Source organism: Schistocerca nitens, chromosome 6 (genome assembly GCF_023898315.1).
Source record: "Schistocerca nitens isolate TAMUIC-IGC-003100 chromosome 6, iqSchNite1.1, whole genome shotgun sequence".
Classification (NCBI taxonomy): Eukaryota; Metazoa; Arthropoda; class Insecta; order Orthoptera; family Acrididae; genus Schistocerca; species Schistocerca nitens.
The window spans coordinates 519,705,044-519,724,135 of record NC_064619.1 but is presented as its reverse complement, the minus strand read 5'-3'; the positions used below and the strand labels follow the sequence as shown (position 1 = coordinate 519,724,135).

The 19,092-nt window shown below is 39.9% G+C and overlaps 1 protein-coding gene across 2 annotated transcripts in view; it reads right to left on the bottom strand.

Annotated features, from left to right (window-relative positions):
* Window positions 1–11,575, bottom strand: part of LOC126263007 (angiogenic factor with G patch and FHA domains 1) — a 291,119-nt gene extending 279,544 nt beyond the window's left edge. Inside the window, exons 1-2 of one of the 2 annotated variants that reach the window (XM_049959971.1) lie at window positions 11,241–11,575; window positions 5,455–5,682 (exon numbers count right to left, since the gene is read on the bottom strand). In XM_049959971.1, coding sequence (XP_049815928.1) covers window positions 5,455–5,682; window positions 11,241–11,567 — 555 coding nt within the window. In that variant the 5' untranslated portion in view covers window positions 11,568–11,575. The remainder of the gene's footprint in view (window positions 1–5,454; window positions 5,683–11,240) is intronic. The other variant, XM_049959969.1, reaches the window with a different exon arrangement.
* Window positions 11,576–19,092: the final 7,517 nt, after the last annotated feature.

The window sequence follows — 19,092 nt, the reverse complement described above, 5'->3', positions numbered from 1 at the left end:
ATCCTAAGGAATCCTGCCATATTTCAGTAAAAATATAGTACAAGAAATAGATAAAAAACAGTATCCAATTTTATAATCCATAATAGCAGATTAATAATTGTCAACCTCACACTATCCATGTCAACAACAAAAGTAATCAGTTCGTATCTACCACTGAATCAAGCCATTACATTCAGCGAGTCTCATTGGTACTGCATACTATCACCCAATTGGCTACAATCAACAGAAACGAATTGCCAACAGCAGTATAATGCAGTAGAGCCACTGACACAGTAAGTGCACTTAAGCCACAAAGAAGAGAATTGCAAAACATCTAATGACAGTTTTTTAAGTGCTGCTATGGCACCTTAGAAAGCACCATGGAAATACTGAAACGTCATTTTCCCAATCCCATAAGTGAAATAAATTTGTTTCCCATACTTAGAAATGAAATAAAAACAATCATGGCCTCTTTAAAAGGTAGAGGATCATCAGGTGTAGAGAATATTTTTAGTAAACTTCACAAGTATGCTCAAAGCAATTAGGCAAAGTTTTGGCCAACATATTTAATGTTTCTAAGTATCAGGGTGTCTTCCAAGACAGAATGAAGCTTACTATAGTGAAACCACTCTGCAAAAAGGGAGATACAACACAAGCCATGAACTATTATTTCTCGCTTGCCACATTAACAAAAGGCCTCAAGGAAGTACTGCATTCAAAATTATGAGGCACCTCGAAAAACTTCAGCATCATCAATGACACATGGTTTGGTTCCTCTTTTCATAAAAGGTTGTTGAGTAGACACACAAAACTATAGGTCTACATCTCTGACGCCAGTCTGTTGTAGAATTCTGGAACATATTTTATGCTCACATATAATGACTTTTCTCGAGACCGAAAATCGCCTCTGTAGGAATCAACGTAGGTTCCAAAAAAATTATCATGTAGAAACCAGTTCACACAGTTTGTCCTTAAGACAGAAAGACTTGCAGAGGATCAACACCTGGCGCAAGGAGTGGCAACTGAAGCTCAACATAAACAAATGTAATGTATTGTAAAAACATAAACAGGGAAACCATTTATTGTATGATTACACAACTGCACATCACTGGAAGCAGTTATTTCCATGAAATATCAAGGAGTGCTTGTACAGAATGATTTGAAATGGAACAGCCACATAAAATAAATTGCAGGTAAGGCAAATGCCAGACAGATTCATTGGAAGAATTCTCTGGAGATGTAGTCCATCAACAGAGGAAGTAGCTCACAAAACATTCATTTGAACAATACTTGAACATTGCTCGTCATTCTGGGCTCGGTACAAGATAGTATTGATACAGGAAACAGAGAAGTTCCAAAGAAGAATAGCATGTTTTGTTACAGCTTCATTCAGCAAGCATGAAAGCATCACAGAATCCTTGGCCAACTTCAGTGGCAGATGCAGCAGGAGAGGTGTTCTGCATTATGATTTGGTCTACTGTTAAAGTTCCGAGAGCATATGTTCCTAGAAGAGTCAGCCAATATATTGCTTCCTCTTATGTACATCTAGCATAAAAACAATGAAGATAAAATTAGAGAGATTCAAACCCACAGGGAGGCTACCAGCAATCATTCTCTCTGAAAACCATTCACAAAGGGGAAGTAACACTGGTACTCAAAATACCCTTCAAGACACCATAAGGTGGTTTGTGGAGTGTAGATATAGATGAAGAAGGTGTGTCCTCAACTGAAGCTAATATATTCCTTCATGAACAATGCACTGTGTTCGCTAGATAAAAAAACTGAAGCTAATATATTCCTTCATGAACAATGTACTGTGTTCGCTAGATAAAAAAAAAATGAAGTCAGTTGAGATAATTTGTGATATTTCAAGCATTTTGACTGTGTAAATTACAAAATACCTTTCAACAAAGCATGCCACTATAGTATCAGATGGGCAGTGGGAGACTGGCTAAAATTCCGCCTCTAAGACAGGAAGCAGAAAGTAGTTTTGGATGAGAGCAGCAAAACAGGTGAGAAGGTAGAGTCCAACTGGGGTACTGTACTCCATGGAGTCCCCAAGAAACCTGTCCTTGTCCCACTGCTGTTTCTCACATGTATGAATTACCTGCCTTTTCATGCAAATCTTGCATGTTCACTATGTTTGTTGATGATACTAGCATTGTGATAAACAACAGGAAATCCATCTATCTATCTATTACACATGACAGTCAGCAAATACATAGGATACATTGCACCCTTTCTTAGAGATCCACATAGACAGCAGTATTAGCTAGGTACATCATGTCCTCCAGACCACAAAAAATTTGTACTCAGTACTTTTGGAGACACCAGTGTCACAAAATCCACTTAGTTTGCACACTTCCACTCTATTATGTTCTACAGAATTATTTTCTGGGGCAATTCACACACATCAAAGAAAATTTTCTTTTCTGCAGGAAAAGGTTGTCCAAATTATGTGCAGAGTTCCACCCACCCCCAAGAACTTACTAAAACTTCCTAATATATTTACTCAATTATGAGCTTCATGGTAGACAATCCTGTACACTATGAAGCCAATGAAATGTTTCAAAATCACAATACGAGAAGGCCTTCATTCTGGCCTCAAAAATTATCTAACTTGGGTTTACAAGACTTCAGTATTAAAATATTTAACTCACTGATAAGCAACTTCAAAGGCCTACATACTAACAGTATACTATTTAAAAATAAATTGAAGGGGTATTTACTTGATAAAACTTTTTATTCACTACATGAATTTTTCAACAGAGAAGTGTAGACTAACTATGCATATATTTTTACTGTTTGTTTAACAATAACTGAAATTCATGGATGAAACATCATATAAAACATGGGAAAGGCAACCATTCACATATAGCGGACAAATGTATGGGGCATAGAAACATGTAACAGAAAACAGTATTTATCTTAGCTTTTTAGCTCTTGGTCTTCTTCTAGTAGAAGCACACGCATTCACAACACAGCCATACATTCCCATGGCTACAGCGAGACTGTTTCTTTGTCAGGAATTGTCCATGTGCTAATCCTTGTATTATATATTTTTTTCGCTTTGCTTATGTTTTGTTCTAGATTTATGTTTTTATTTTCTGCCCATTTGTTTTTGTAAATTAACTGAATTATGTTCTATGTAACCTGCATTTATAGTTCTATATAACCTACATTTATATATCAACTTTGAAAGGCAAAGATAGATTGCTATTTACTGTGAAGACGACATGTTAAGTTGCAGACAGACACAATTAAAAGACACTTACACATTATCTTCCTGTCACAGCTCACCAGAAAAAGAAAAACAGCAATCTGGAGGGGGCGGCGAAGAAGGGAGAGCAGTGTACAGGTGAGGGGAGTGACGAGTGCTGTCTGGCAGAATGTGCAAGGACTAGACTGCTAACACGCACAATGTCAGGAGGCTGTGGAGAATGGAGATTGGGGAGGGGGGGGGGGCTGAGAGACAGGGAGGATGGAGTAAAAAAGGAGAGGAGTGGGGAAAAATGGCTGGATGTGCTGGCAGAGGGCAGCACACAAAAAGATTGGGAGAAAAGAATAGGGATGAGGTGATAGGACAGAGTGGGTGGAACCTGTTGGGTGAAAGGTGTGGGGACACTATGTTACTATAGGTTGAGCCTGGGATAATTTCAGGAGCAGAGAATGTGTTATAAGGCTAACTACCATCTGCACAGTTCAGAAAAGCTGGTGATGGAGGGGAGAATCCATATGGCTCAGGTTGTGAAGCAGCCATCGAAATCAAGCATGTTACGTTCAGCTGCATGTTGTGCCACAGTGTGGTATACTTTGCTCTAGGCCTGAGTCTGGCAGTGGCCATTAATCCTAGTGGACAGCTGGTCAGTAGTCACATCAATATAAAAAGTTCTGTAATGACTGCAGCAGAGCTGGTATATGACATGGCTGTTTTCACAGGTGGCCCAGCCTCTGACGGGGTAGGATAAGCCTGTGACAGGATTGGAGTAGAAAGTGCTGGGTGGGTGGTTTAGCCATGTCTTGCATCTGGGTCTTCCACAGGGATAAGATCCTTGTGGTATGGCACTGGGGTAGGGAGTGGCATAGGGATGGGCTAGGATGTTGTGGAGGTTGGGTGGACAGTGGAAAAACAGTTTAGGAGGGGTGGGAAGGATATTGGGTAGGATGTTCATTTCAGGGCATGATGACAGGTAATTAACGCCCTAGTGAAAGATGTGGTTCAGTTGTTCCAGTCAGGAATGGTATGGGTGACAGAGAGGGCACTCCTTCCTGGCTGTGTCTTGGAAGTGGTGGGAGGATTGGGGGTGTGAGAGGAAAAGGCACAGGAGATTTGTTTGCAGACTAGGACTGTCTGTGAAGGTCTTGGTGAGACACGCAGCATACTGGGAAAGAGAGTTCTTTTCACCGCAGGTACATTGACCTCAGGTGGCCAGGCTGTATGGGAGGGACATTTTAATGTGGAAGAGATGACAGCTGTTGAAATGCGGATACTGTTAGAGGTTGATGGGCTTAATGTGGAAGGAGCCATCAGAGAAGAGGAGGTAAACATCCAGGGAGGTGGCACACTGGATTTAGGAGGACCAGGTAAAGCAGATGGATGAGAACGTGTTGTGGCCGTGATGGAATAAGGACAGTGTGTCTTGGTCTTGAGTCCAGATCATGCAGATATCATCTATGAAACTGAACGAGACCAGAGCTTTGGCATTGTGGAAGGCTAGGAAGGTCTCCTTTATATGGCCCATTAACAAGATGGTATAGAAGGGTGCCATGTAGGAGTCCGTGGGTGTGCTGTGGATTTGTTTGTATATCTTCCCTTTGAAGGAGAAGTAGTTGTGAGTTAGAATAAAGTTAATAATGTGTATGAGGAATGAGGAAGTGGGTTTGGAGTCTGAAGGATGTTGGGAAAAGTAGTGTATAATAACGGTAAGTTCACGGGCATGAGGTATGTCGGTATATAGGAATATAGTGTCAACAGTGACGAGTAGAGATCCAGGAGGTAAAGAAGTGTGGATGGTGGAGAGTTGGTGAAAGATGTGGTTGGTACCTTTGATGTGGGACACTACATTATGGGCAATTTGTTGGAGGTGCTGATCAGTGAGGGCCAAAATTCCTTCAGTGGGGACCCAAAATCTAGCATTTAATGCATTCCATTTCCTAGTGTCTCACATGCATAGAAGGACCTATGGAAAATGTATAAAATTAAAAAAGAATCCATAATAATTGCCCAAAGTACACCTCCACAAACAGCTGGAAGGACACTGGATACTTTACAAGTCAAAAGAAATGCCATAACTGTCATGTTCAATTTACTTCTGAATTAAAGAAATGGTGGAGACTTGGATTTATGTTTACATACACTTGCAGGGAGCAGCTCAGTTTTTTAGAAATTTTGGCACTTCATGTTCGGCCAAGATGTTTTATAAAATAAGACATACAGAATAAGTTCCTTGCACTATGTAGCCTAAGACTACTTACAGCATCATAATAATATCCAGTAGTGTAGTCATAATACATTCCTGATGTCTCTTCATATACAAAGTTTGTACTCTGTAGAGCACTTTCAGCAGCTTCTTTGACTTGTTCTGCTAAAGACAGAGTCTCACTCTGTGAGTTTCCTGTTATCCAAGGAGTGTCCACAACTTCATCAGTCTCAGTCTGCGTAGCTTTTTCAAGAGTTTCACATCTTTTTGTCAGCTGTGATTCCTATAATAAATAAGTATTTGTTTAGAAATTAGTCATTAATCTCAAACTTTGCATGCAATTATATTCTTGTGTGGCCACAAATTCTCTGATTTGCTTAAATTGAATCCGAGAAGGGTTGTGCACTGGTTACAACAACGAAATCACATTCAGAAGGAGCAGGGTACAAAGACAGGGCCTAAATATCTAGATTTAGGTTTTCCATGCTTACCCCAAATCATTTAAGGTGAAACCCAGGATAGTTCATTTGAAAACATCACACCACAACTCTTTACCATCCTTTATTATCGGTTCTTTCCTATAATGACAGTGTTTTCGACACAACATAAAATACTTGTCTTTCTTAGTTCCACTAAACTTGTTAGATTTATAAACCTTCCTCTATAGGTATCACTGATGGCTATATCAATCAAGCATTCACAAAAATGTAAATTAGAGAAGTCATGTGCTCTTACAACAGTGCCACAAAACTCTTCATCCTTTTAATCACATCACAAGCAAAGAGAAAACACACTGGATGGAAATGAAGTTTGTTATGTTTTGCAGATTATCATATTCATTTTTAGAAAATGATAGTACCAAATGGATATAAACATTACCACAATGTGGCCAAGAGTGTAAAAAGTCACAGCAAAGGAAAACAGGACTATAAGGCCCGGAGGCAGAAGTTAACGAACTTTTAACTGTACTGTACCACTCTGAAATTAATAAAGGCAGCTAGAGAAATGAAATTCTATGATTTCAAAGAGGAATTAAATGAAGTAACTCTCTTAAATGTTTTTACTTTATTGTTGTTAGCAATATCATTACATAATAGTAGTGAACTTCAAGTCAGGATGTGAGTGATATAGTTACATCACACTACTTCTCTCCCCCTTCCTTGGTCAGTATTCACATAACTGACAATTCCTATATGAACACAATAATACCAAATGTTTCATAGAAATGTACATTAAATATGGACCAAATATTTACATAAATGAGCTTCATCTAAAACTATAAATGGCCAACACATCAACAATCAGGATTAGATTAAATGAAGCCCGCGATTCCATTTCACCAAATCAAAAGTAAACTATCGTCCCTGAACCTAATCTAGATCTTGGTTCCTCCAACAGTATAGTATGACAGCACACCTAAGATTCTGTATTCCCTTCTTTTGGCCCACCCAGCCAGTCCACAACCAAGGTCTCACCTTTCAACATAACCTGGACTTTGGGCTACACTACAGATCAGTCTGTCCTCACAGCCTAGATTCTAAAAACTAAAATAGACAGAAAAGAAATATTGACAGTATTCTGTTCTCTTTCTGTTTACGCACATATGACATGACGCAACATGCCATTATTATGTTACAGGATGAAGAAGACATCTGGTATCAGTAGGTTCAGTTGATCCGTAGGGTTCATATTTAATCATACAGACATTTGGTCCCTAAATATTTGCCTTCAGTGATTCATTATCCTTAATGTTTTGTCAAGTGACACAGTCCCTTGTTCTAACTGGTTAGCAGTCAGAAGATTTGACCAGCTAGTGTTTCCTTCTCGTCCCGGGGTTCTGGGTGACTTTTCTGAACTCTACCCCTTTTCCTAAACTCCACTAGTCCTTTTCCTTCACTCCTCTTCCTTCCGCTTCAACTCTTCTGCCTGAAGAAGGAGCCACTGACTCTGGGAGCTTGGAACTTTAATACCTCTTATCTGTGGGTTCTCCAGCTGCCTACTGATGAGTAGATTTCTGATCTATCTCATTACATTATATTTTCCAAAATTGATTGTTTTGGTTGATATAACTTATTAGCCACCAAACAATAATTTATACAGGAACAATGTAGCATCTATTAATGAAAGCCATATTTTTGAAATTGATGAATAATTTGTAGCAATAAGTACCATTAATGTACGCAATATGATACCAAAAGACAAAATACCATATGCCCCTGTCAGGGACCTAACAACACTCAACATCGACTGATGGGCAACATGTTTATTTCCACCTTGAATACGTTTATTTATTAACATGCATTCATTTAACTACAAATGTCCGATTATGTCCACAAAGTCATTTTCAGGTGGACAGAAAAATATATGTCAGGCACCACAGTGATAGAATACTTTCATGCTGTCAACACAGTGCTTGATACACACTTTTCTGTTCACTTTAAAATGGCTTATTGTCACAATCCATTGATCCTTCATCAACAAATACAGCCAAGTTGTAAAATGAATTTGTCCTTTTTAAAAGATTTTGTCTGTGAAACCCAAAATGCAGAACTCACCTGATACCTATAAAAACAGGGAATCCCAATACGGAAGAGGATCTAACAATAGCAAATGACACGGTGTTATGCTGCCAATTACTGTTGCAGGATTGCAAGGCAGGAATGAAGGAATACTGGGTTTTCATATAGCTTGACAACAAGGTTATTAGGGACAGGATGGATAAGGAAAAAAATAAATAGTAGTTATGTTCCATAAGATAGGTGCAGCTAGTAAGACTGCTACTATTCGTGCAGTAGTTTATTTGTTGGGTGGAGCTAGATATATATGCACCCAACATCTAAAAGTGCTCCCAGAAAAATATATTGTACAGAAATGTTCAACAGGAAACCACATCATGTGGCTTATTATGATAGTGAGAGTGAGCACGCCCGTCTCTCAGCCTCTCCACATACAAAAAATTAATATTTAATTTGTACAATTCAGCATCATTCGGTTGTGTTTAACCTATTTTAACACATTTCATCCAAAGAAAGCATTTCATGTGAACAATGTAGGCAATAAGAGCAGTGTCAATGAAAATCATTTCACATACATCCATCAACAGAAATACAGTGCAAAATTAATCATCAATCCACTATCAGAACTGTATGATTGCATGTAACAGGTTGACTATCATGAAGCCAGTGGCAGACAGCAGATGTTCATGCTTCACACCGTGTGGCTGGCGGTGGCCACACGCTCCACTATGTTTAGAAGAGAATGAAGTGCAGTGCTGTGTATTAATTTGTGTTTCTTGACTGAGTTGACACAGGTGTACACCAAATTGGGTTCACTATCTTACTCAAAGTTTGAACTTCGCTTTTTGCAGTTTTACGCACCATTGAAATATATACTGTCCTACACAGAATGGAATGTGGTAACTGGCAGGCACAAAGCATCAGGCATGAACCTCTGCTTTGTCTGCTGGTAGCCTTGAGGCAGTCAACATGTTAAAACATTAATAGACTGGTTAAGGTAGGGTGAAGCTCTGAGACACAATTAACCTTTATGACACTTGCACGTAATCACATTTTTTATGGAATTTAGGAAGTTGAGATCCAGGCTTTAGGAGGTTTTGAAATTCTTTCCTCAGGCAGAGCCACAGAAACTAAAATGAAAGAGCAAGAGTAATCGGAAGAAGGGGAGTGCCATGGTGTGAGCGGCATGGGGAAGGGGGGGGGGGGCAGATCTGTCTGTATAATGTTCTGGGATTAAAGCCACGTGTAGAAGCTAAGCTACACTACTTAACACATTGGTTACACAGATCTCTGCTCCTCAATCCTTTTTATATATAGTGAGTGACTGTATTTTCAAGCTGCACTCTTTGTATTCCACTGACATATACCATGCGCAACGTATTTCATAAACGTTGCAAATTGGGAATGAGAAAAATTCCATAAATTTATTAGTGTTATAATAAACTAATCATGTGTGATTATCCAGTTAATTTAAAAACAAGTAAAAATGCCAGACAAAAAACCCCTAATAAACTATGCTCTGTAGAGGCACTTGTGTGAAAGAGTGGATTAGTCAAAGTGTACAAATTCATTACATGATGATGTAACTGAAGTGTCTTGTAGAATGTCGTCAATAGTTCACAAAAAAGTATGCAGCTGACTAAGAATTATATGGACACTGATTTGCTGGTGAACAATTAGAAATACGTGCGTAACTGCTTATCTTGTAGCTGCCCCCTCCCCCTTTTCCCCATCAGGTTATTTTTTGTGAGAAACTTGCACAACAAAGCACGTAATGGTTGAAATTAAACAACCCAGATATGAAAAAATTGCATCTCCTCACTGGGAGACCGATGGCAAATTGAAGAAATATTAGAGGTTACATACTGTTGCCGAGGAAGTCATCAGACATGGATCATAAGCTTGAATCATACAAAGATGGGGCAAGAGAATGACTGTACACTTTTAAAGGAAGCAACCCAGCAGTTTCTTTAAGCAACTTATGGATATTACGGAAAACTTACTGCCGGATGACCAGACCACATATATGAATTCTCTTCCTCTCAAATACAAGTTCAATACCTTACCCATGTGCCTACTCTCTTGATACTGATGACACAGCAACAGACAACTCCAATATGTGGTAAGAGAAGTAGAGCAATACTACTTGTTAGCTATTTGTGAAACAAAAAACTTAAATAGCTTTCTTCACTGTAAAGAAAAAAACTGATACCTACACGCAACACTGATTGTAGTGAAAGAAATCTGACACATATTTATTGAATGGCAATTAACATAGTGAGTCAAAAATGGTGTTCATGATCTGGCATGTCTACTCAGAGAGAGTAAAACTGCTTGTTAGTCACATTTTCCTCAGATCATTTGAATGATTCTGTATAAAGAATATAACTGCACACATCATTGCACTAAAAGAGCATAGGCCTACATTTATTTTGGCAGATCATAATGAAAGAAAAAGAAAGATATCTATGAGATGTGGTCTATAGTGACAGTGTAATGTGTTTTTTATTGTCAAAACATGTGAGAAACGTTCATAAGCTCCTAACTATCAGTTTGACAGAAAGAGAATGTTAAACTGGGTCACTCAAATAGGTTTTGAGGCCACAGACCTACAGGCCAACTAACAGACACAAAATGTTGACATTGCAAAAGTATCTGAAGCCATCTCACAATATATAAACTGGTGTTCTACCAAAAAATAACAGCTTGATATACGGTAACAAATTGAATGGATGCCTCACAGTTCTATAAAAAGTTATTCCAGAGAATACTCTAAGGCCCTAAATTGAAACTGAAAGGGAAATTTATACACCACTAGATTAAATTCTATAAGTAGGCTACTTAAATTATCATGAAAATTTTAGTTTCTATCCCAGTCTCCTCTCACAAGCCATTCGTTCCTTAGATAGCCCCAGAATGCAATTACTTGCTCTTAAAGCAGTATATCCCTACAAGTGTGTATAGCTGTTTTAGTAACATTCGTCTGGTATACTCCATGTGCCATTTATTCTGTAACTGAATCTTCGACAACAGACGAAGCAAATACATAAGGTAACTAACATAAGCTCCTTATAATCTTTACAAATATTTATCCATAAAGTTATCAAAGGAAGCGGGTAGATATAATCAATGATTGGAGCGTGTGCGAAGCGGGACGTAAATTTTATCGAATACTCTGCAACAACGTCCTGACATTATATAGACCCCAACGAAATAATTTTACACAATCTCGTATCAAACCGAATGGGTGAAATACATTTCATGGTGGTCAAAGCGCGCATATTCTGCTGCAACTAAGTTTAACTTCGCTTCTTATAACACTTACACATTCTTTAATTCTATGGGTCAAAATATGTAGCTGCAAATTCTGCTTCTGAACACACATCTGCAAGTAATTTATATAAGACAATACTTCAGGCAGAGTTAGCAGCTCCTCCTGGAATTGATCTATTACGTTCTCATTAAGTGGGAAAACTTCCAATAGTGTATCATTATAATCAGGAGCTTTGTTGGGCTCTGAAAAAGTGTTGTTAGCTGGCTCTACTTCATCTGTCGTACAAGCTAACTTTCCTTCTGTCATCTTGCAAACATTCTCTCTTGTACTACGTACTTCACTACTTGTAAACAACCAACAAATTGCAAAGAGTATCATGATCAACGATAACAAAATTCCAAACGGCACAACAAAAGTGACATGACGGCTGATACGGCAGTGGCGCCATATGCTACTGTTTCCACATGTTCCTGTCAAAATCGTCGTGACACAGTTTTCAATACTGTGTCAGATAAGTTAACTCTTAAGGACGTTGGTATTGTCACTCAGGTTATGGTGTTAGAACTGACCTAAGAATCCAATAAAAGGAAGAGAAACTACAAATATTGGATTTATTTTTCCCACCAGAGGGAGGGGAGGGGACTGGCAGCAGAACAATACGCCGCTCTGCAGCCTACAGAAAAGTTAAAAAACAAAAGTAGGAAATATAACAATAAAACCAGGCGACAAAACGGTGACTGTTAAAAACTGAAACAAGGCGAAAAAGTTGCGAAGAAAATATGAAAACAAAGGTCGGTGATGCTGACTAAAACACATAATAATTAGACAGGCACAATTAAAAACACAACAGTTGCTGGTCGCAACACTGACAGTGGACGCACGACACTGAATGTTCACTTAAAACAGCACTATAGAGGAGACACGGTTGCAGATGGTGGCGGGAGGAGGACCTGAACCGATGAGGGGGGAAAAGGGAGGAGGATAGGAAAGGAAAAAATGGGGGAGCCGATGGAAGGAGAGGACACAAAAAAAGGGGGGGCAAGGCAGATGCGAGAAGGAGTGGAGAAGGCAGTGCAGGGGAAAGCAAAAGGACTTGAGGGAGAGAAGGGAGTCAGAGAGAGGGTTAGCGGGGAAAAGAAACAAGATGGAAGGGGGAGAAGAGGGAGCCTGCGAAAATGACAGAGGGAGGGAGGGAGAGGTAAAGATCAGAGTTGAGAGGAGGGATAAATGGAGGGAGAGAGGGCATCATCTGGGAGGGGGAGTCGATGGAAGCCACCTTGGGAAAGGAAATGAAGGGTGTAGAGGTGGAGGGTAGGGGGCACGCAATGGTGAAGGCGGAGCAGAGAGCGGGGGTTGGAGAGGAGAGGAGCAACCAGGAGATGAGGGGAATCAAGTCAGTGGGAGGTGTAGAGGACACGGGTATGTTCTAGGAAAAGGAGAAGATGGGTGAAATGTCATAGAGGATCTGCATAGGGGACGGGAGGCGTATACAGAAAACAAGGCGGAAAGCATGGCGCTCGAGGATCTGGAGGGACTTATTGAATATGGGGGGGAGGGGGGCGGATATCCAGGCGGGACTGGCATAACAGAGGATGGGACAGATTAAGGATTTGTAGGTGTGGAGGATGGTAGCAAATGTTTGATTTAGAAGTGGAATTTATGCACAAATATCACAGTGGCGTCAAAGAAAGTAATGGATGTAGAAGTCGTAAATGAAGACCCATGCCTGAAACAATTTTGGATAATGAAAGCTAATTTGGAGTAGTTGTAGATCTTGGAAATGCCATTATTATATTTTTGTTTATTTATTTGCAACAAGCTCCATTACAGTACTTGTAATACTACATCTGCATGTGTGTGTGTGTGTGTGTGTGTGTGTGTGTGTGTGTGTTTGTGTTTGTGTTTGTGTTTAAGGTCTGAAGGTCTGTGTTGCCTGATGTTAATGAGAGAAGGGGGAGAGTGAAGCACTGTCGGCCTCACACCAAGGGCACCGACAAGAGTATAGCCATGTCTCCAAATGCATGAATCTCTTACACCATTCACGTAGATCTGCTTCCATGCGGAAACACCTAACATGCACACTGTCATGCCAACTTACGCTTAAGTTACAAAATTTGAAATTCTACTCTCATTCTACTCTGGTTCATCAGACAGCATAGATTTAGAATCACGTGTTTATTTACATGAAAAGTCAGTGTCATGCCAGAATAAGAGGCTTAGTGTTCAACTAAGTAAATAAATACATTCTAAAGTGGCAAATTGTTCTTAAACAATGCGGCAGGAACAACCTTTTCGCATTCAGCAAAACTTTATAATCACTTGTTTATAATAGAGTAACATAACATTGTTTGAAGTGACGAAATGGATTAAAAATTATTGCAGCTGAGGTTGCGACCTTGCTGAAGTTCATATTAACTGCAGAACAGTCAATACTGTGAAGATATTTTTTATTTCAATATAATGATGATAATTCTTTGCTCTAGTCACTGAGTGTAAATATCATAGTTAAATAGAGATTTAAAACTACTCTTGACCGCCATTAAAATCCTATGCACATATAACAGTGTTTGTATTGGCGCAATCATTGAATAATGACTGTTCTGCACAGTAGTACAAAGTTTGGTTACAAAATTAAGTACTGCAGTAATGAAATTGTGGCAGCTGGACCACAGAATCGCGTGGAAGGGAGTATTCGCGCTGAGTGCAAATTTTACCTTTAGGCCTACTTTTTGCAACAGTGCAGCACTCACAGGCGTGGAAGAGACAAAACGAAAGCAAGTGCGCAGTAGACTTCTTTGTCAAGTAGACGTTTACACCAATCGCAGATTTTGTCGATCTGTCTGCGAATTTTGACAGGCACAGGTTGTTGTTTCCATCGCACTGTGTCTGCAAATTAAATAGCGCCCCATGAGACAGGAAGTAATTTGCATGTTCAGCTGGACACCTGTTCTCTCTCTCTGTCTGTGGCCGCGAGATCATACAACGCACTCGATCACTGAGGAATGTGCACCCTCTGAGATGAGTGGTTGAGATATTTACTGCATCACGCTATCACGATGTGTGAACATTCCAGATGGTAATTCTGCAAGTTTTTAGTGTGCCAACCAATGCCAATAAATGTATTATTAAGTAATTAAGTATTCGATTAATCACATTCACCTGAGCCTACACCCTGAACTTAGCACGTTGGTGCTGCAGTACGAGTGGGCTCACTGCATGTCAGGCTTGAAAGAGATAAAAAAAACCTTTCTCACTTCACTGTGATCTGTAGTCAAATACATGGTGACGAACTTGATTATCAGAAGTGATGAGGAACCACAAGCGGACTCCCAGACAAATGTTTCTGTGTTGGTCAGTAGTTGGGCCCACATGTGGTTTGAATGTTGAAGTTTTATTCTTTGGTAGGCGTGATTTCTTCGTGTGTGTCGCATTAGTCTTAGCACGTATTTTCCCCTGTGCGTGAGAATTTATTTATTGCATTCTGACGACTATGGGGAACTCCAAAAGGCAAAAGAGCTGTCAGCATGCAATCGGCTCGTGGAGAGAGAGCTACAGACACCCATGAGAACTTCTATGTGCAAAGCAGGGCCATACTGATGCCACCCACCGCCAATGGTAGGTTGCCTGCTTTTGGCATCATGGCCCGTTTATGTGGTTTGGCTAGAGCCGGTTTTTCTAAGTAACAACATCACTTGCAAGCTTGGCAAATTTGGACATATACTGAGCCAGCTTAATCAAACCTATGCGACTGTTGTGTGGGACATAAACACCACTCCACTGACACAGTCCTCAAATAAAAGGCTGAAGGAGCACTCACCACACAGGTCGATCGGCTGGCACACTCACAGCCAGAGAACAGCAGGCATTGTAGCAACAGCAGATCTGGCTATAAGTGACCTGGCTTGAACAATTGTGAATGCAGCAACACCCTTCTAATGGAAGCACCTCCGAGTGGTTACTGTTAGTATCACACCATTTTAGGCAATGAAGCGACCAAGTGTCATTGACCATGCTCACACCCAAACGCCAGCTGCCACTCGGCTTAGACACACCTGGCTGCAGCGCAATATCAAAGTGTCTGTTCATAGCAGAATGGGGTGGGGGCATGCGATACCTGGTCGACACTGGTTTGGATTTGTCCATTTTCCCTTGAACGATGTTAAGAGACTATAGGAACGCCTAAACTCGGTGTCTCACTGCAGCAAACAACTGCACCATAAAAACATACAGTACTCGTCACCAGAATGTGGCCCTCAGACTGTGCTGCATATTCCTGTGGAGGCTCACTGTGGTTGATGTCAACTAGCCCATCCTGGATGCGGATTTCCTTGGTCACTATAAGCTGCTTGCGGACATCGCAATTGCACAACTGACCAATTCCACAACGAGTTGGAAGATAGCAGGACAGTGATACAGACAATGTTCTGCAGCATAAAACCTTTGGCATGCTCCAGACCATACTCAAATATCCTGGACAAATTCCCAGTGCTCACTCACCTATCTGGGGCACCAAGAGAAGTCAAATATATAATACTCCACCACACTTTTTCTGCACCCAGCCCTTCCCCTTTGTGTCACCCATGTCGCCTTGCACTCTATAGACTCGCAGTAGCAAAGCCTAATTTTGAGACCATGCTGTGACAAGGCATCATCCTACCACTGAGCAGTCCATGGACTTCCGCCTTACATTTAGTACCAAAAAAGGAGAATTAGTGACGTCCAAATGGGGAGAGCTGGGCACTGAATTCAAGGACAGTGGCAGACAGGTACACAGTGCTGCGCCTGCTGGATTTTAGTTATGCCTTGGTGGGCTCTGCCATATTCAGCAAGATCAGTTGTGCAAAGGCATACGTGCATATCCCTGTAGCACAGGAAGACATACAAAAAACGATGATTGTCACCCACTTTGGGCTCTTTGAGAGCATGTACTTAATGTTCGGCATTGAGAATCCTGCCCAGACTTGGCAGCATTTTATGAGGCTTGCCAGACTGTTCTGCATACCTCAGCAACATCCTCAGGTTCTCAAAGTTTCCCAAGCTCCACCTCAACTCTCTAATGACCGCATTTGGGGCCTCAAAGAAGTTGGCATCGTTATAAAACCATTGAAATGTGTATTCAAGTTAACAGAGATCAATTTTCTGGGGCATCTATTCGCACCTACCGGATCTAAGCCTCTACTGGACAAGGTTCAGGCGATCTCGAATATGCCATGCCCACAGACTGACATTGGCCTTCACCGATACCTTGATATGATCACCTTTTACCAGCGCCATCTGCATAATACTGCCATGGTGCTGGAACCATTGACTAAGCGCTACATGGCCCCACTATCAAAGGGAGTGCCCTCATTACAGATGCAATGAAACAAAGTTTTGCCGAGTCCAAACAGAGTTTCACCAAAGCGACACTGCTCGCCCACCCAGTACAGCAGCATCAATGCTGCATCGACTCCCACACCACTCTCCACATAGCATTCCCATCGACATCTGAACACTGCCCTTGACACTGCCGGGCTTTCGCGTTGACTTTCCTGGACCCCCATTCGAGTCCCAACGACACCATATTTGAACAAGCCTACACTGTTCATAGTCTCCCTGCTCACACTGACATGCATGTCGAGGCCGTATTGACTTAAGCGCCATGTTTCTGTGTTGGGTGTGTCAAGAAGCCAGTGCTTTATGAACAGCGCATCCACTTGAACATTTTATTTTGTGTCTCTCATTCGCATTTAACCAAACTTCGTTTATGTGCTAGAACCTTACAAGGTGACATTCTGCACTGAACACTTTATATGTTAACTTTCAATAAGATAAAATAATTATCATTTTCTGATCGAGCTGCGTACGAAAGTTTCACCTTTTCACTAGTGGTTGTTCCAGTTAGCTGTTAAAAAACACACAAGTTCCTAATACGGCCCATCATAGTTTAGAATGCAGTTAATGGAAATAACAAATCCCGACATGATAATTCTTTGTTGCTGTAATAATCATATGTGTTCGAACTTCATCACTAAAGATGAAGATTCAGCTGTACAATTAAAATAGAATTCGAAACAAGTTAACAAATCTCACAAATGGCAGATCGGAAGCCGCATCAGTTCTTTCCAAATTCTCCACAACTGACATGAAAAATATTCTGAAACTGACAAAATAATACATCAAAATTTAGGAGAGAATGACTGGATCGGTAATGTAATAAGTACATTAAAAATTGCCTTCAAATATCATTATCTATCACAAAGTCGCAGTAGTAAAAGAAAGAGATACTTACATATTCCTTGAAGAGGTTCCACGACCCAGCGAACATAATAAATTGAAATACATTAAGTTATAAACATACATACGGGTAAATCACTAAAAGTTTTCTTTACAGTTACTATAACTACAAATTTAAATTGATTATGTTACTTACAGTAAAAATTGTTCTTTTATCCTATGCCATTAATTTTCGAAACTTGGACCTAGCCCATTATACAAATATAACTTGATTTTGGTGGAATTTAAGGGTCTCACTAGTGCGACATGATAGTTTTTTATCTGTCAAAAATAATTAAAGCTCAGTAAACCATATAACTGACTCTGAATCACAACTTATCTTCCAAAATCGCAAGTTAGCATAGTCATTTAAATGTACAGTAATGTCTGTCGCTTCACTAGCGATCGACAGTGCTCAGTTTGTTCTTGCCACACCAGCAACTTGGGTGGTGTGTGATGGTTGGAAACGAAGTGAATCGTTCACATGAAGTTTCTTTTTGAGATAGCTTGTGTTGGTGTCTTCTTCGAAATATTCGTGCATGCAGATCCATCGATTCCTTCAGTGTCATGCTGTACTGATTCGAAAAGTTTTCAGATTCTTGAGGACAGTAAACATCCATTATACTCAGTGAAAATGTCGTTTGTTTTCAGGAAGTCTTTATAATATTTCGCCAGGAACCGTGATTACAGTCCTGCACTTGCTTGCTGCTGACATAGTAAGCAGGTCACTGTTTCTTTTCACTGAATTCATTTATTCACTATACATTTACTTACTGTCCTGTATCGATTATGGGTCCAAATCATTTTACCATATTGTTAAGTAATTTTTCCAGTCATCTGCTTTACATTGACAAATTTTAGGTCAGTTTCTTACACACTGAATTATCTGGAAATAGTATTCAGATACTTGAAAATGAGATTTCCTATCATGTGCTCAATATTTTACATATAGGTCGGAGAAAATCACTGAGACACAGATCTACTTAAGGTCCATGAGTGCTTGAACATACATCATCCTATGCCAAAGCGAGAAAGAACAGAATACTAAGATAGTTCAATTAAAAGAGTAGAAGAAAATCATATGTCAGCTGTAAACTACTGTTTATTGATTAATATTATCTTAGTGTGAGTGTACTGCTGGTACTGCTAGTGTAATCTGAATCATGCACAGTGTGCACACATATTTTTATTCTCATACTAGTGTGATGTAGTTTCATAGGGTTTCATATGGTACCTCCACTCATGAAACAGTAATGTGTTGCACTAAAAAGTTTCGTAATTTTGTTTGCTTCTCCAAAGCGACAGATTATTTTCTCAGTTTGTTATCTGTGTTCATTGATAAAATATGTGTTACATACACCATAAGCTGAACCCTTGCTTCACTGTGAAATACACCTCTTAATTCAGGAAGATAAACAATGAACCATTACAGTTAAAAAAATTCAAGCAATCGAACAGACATAAAAGAAGAAAAACATTAATAAATTGCGATTGTACCAAGTCCACATTTCTTAAGTGAAAATACATATTATAGCTAGAAGAATAAATAAAATTTACTGTGGATAAGCTTCAGTATTGCGTATACATGTCCAAGCAGTAAAAGAATTGCTTGTCTGTGATGACATGAACATGCAGAACATTCAATATG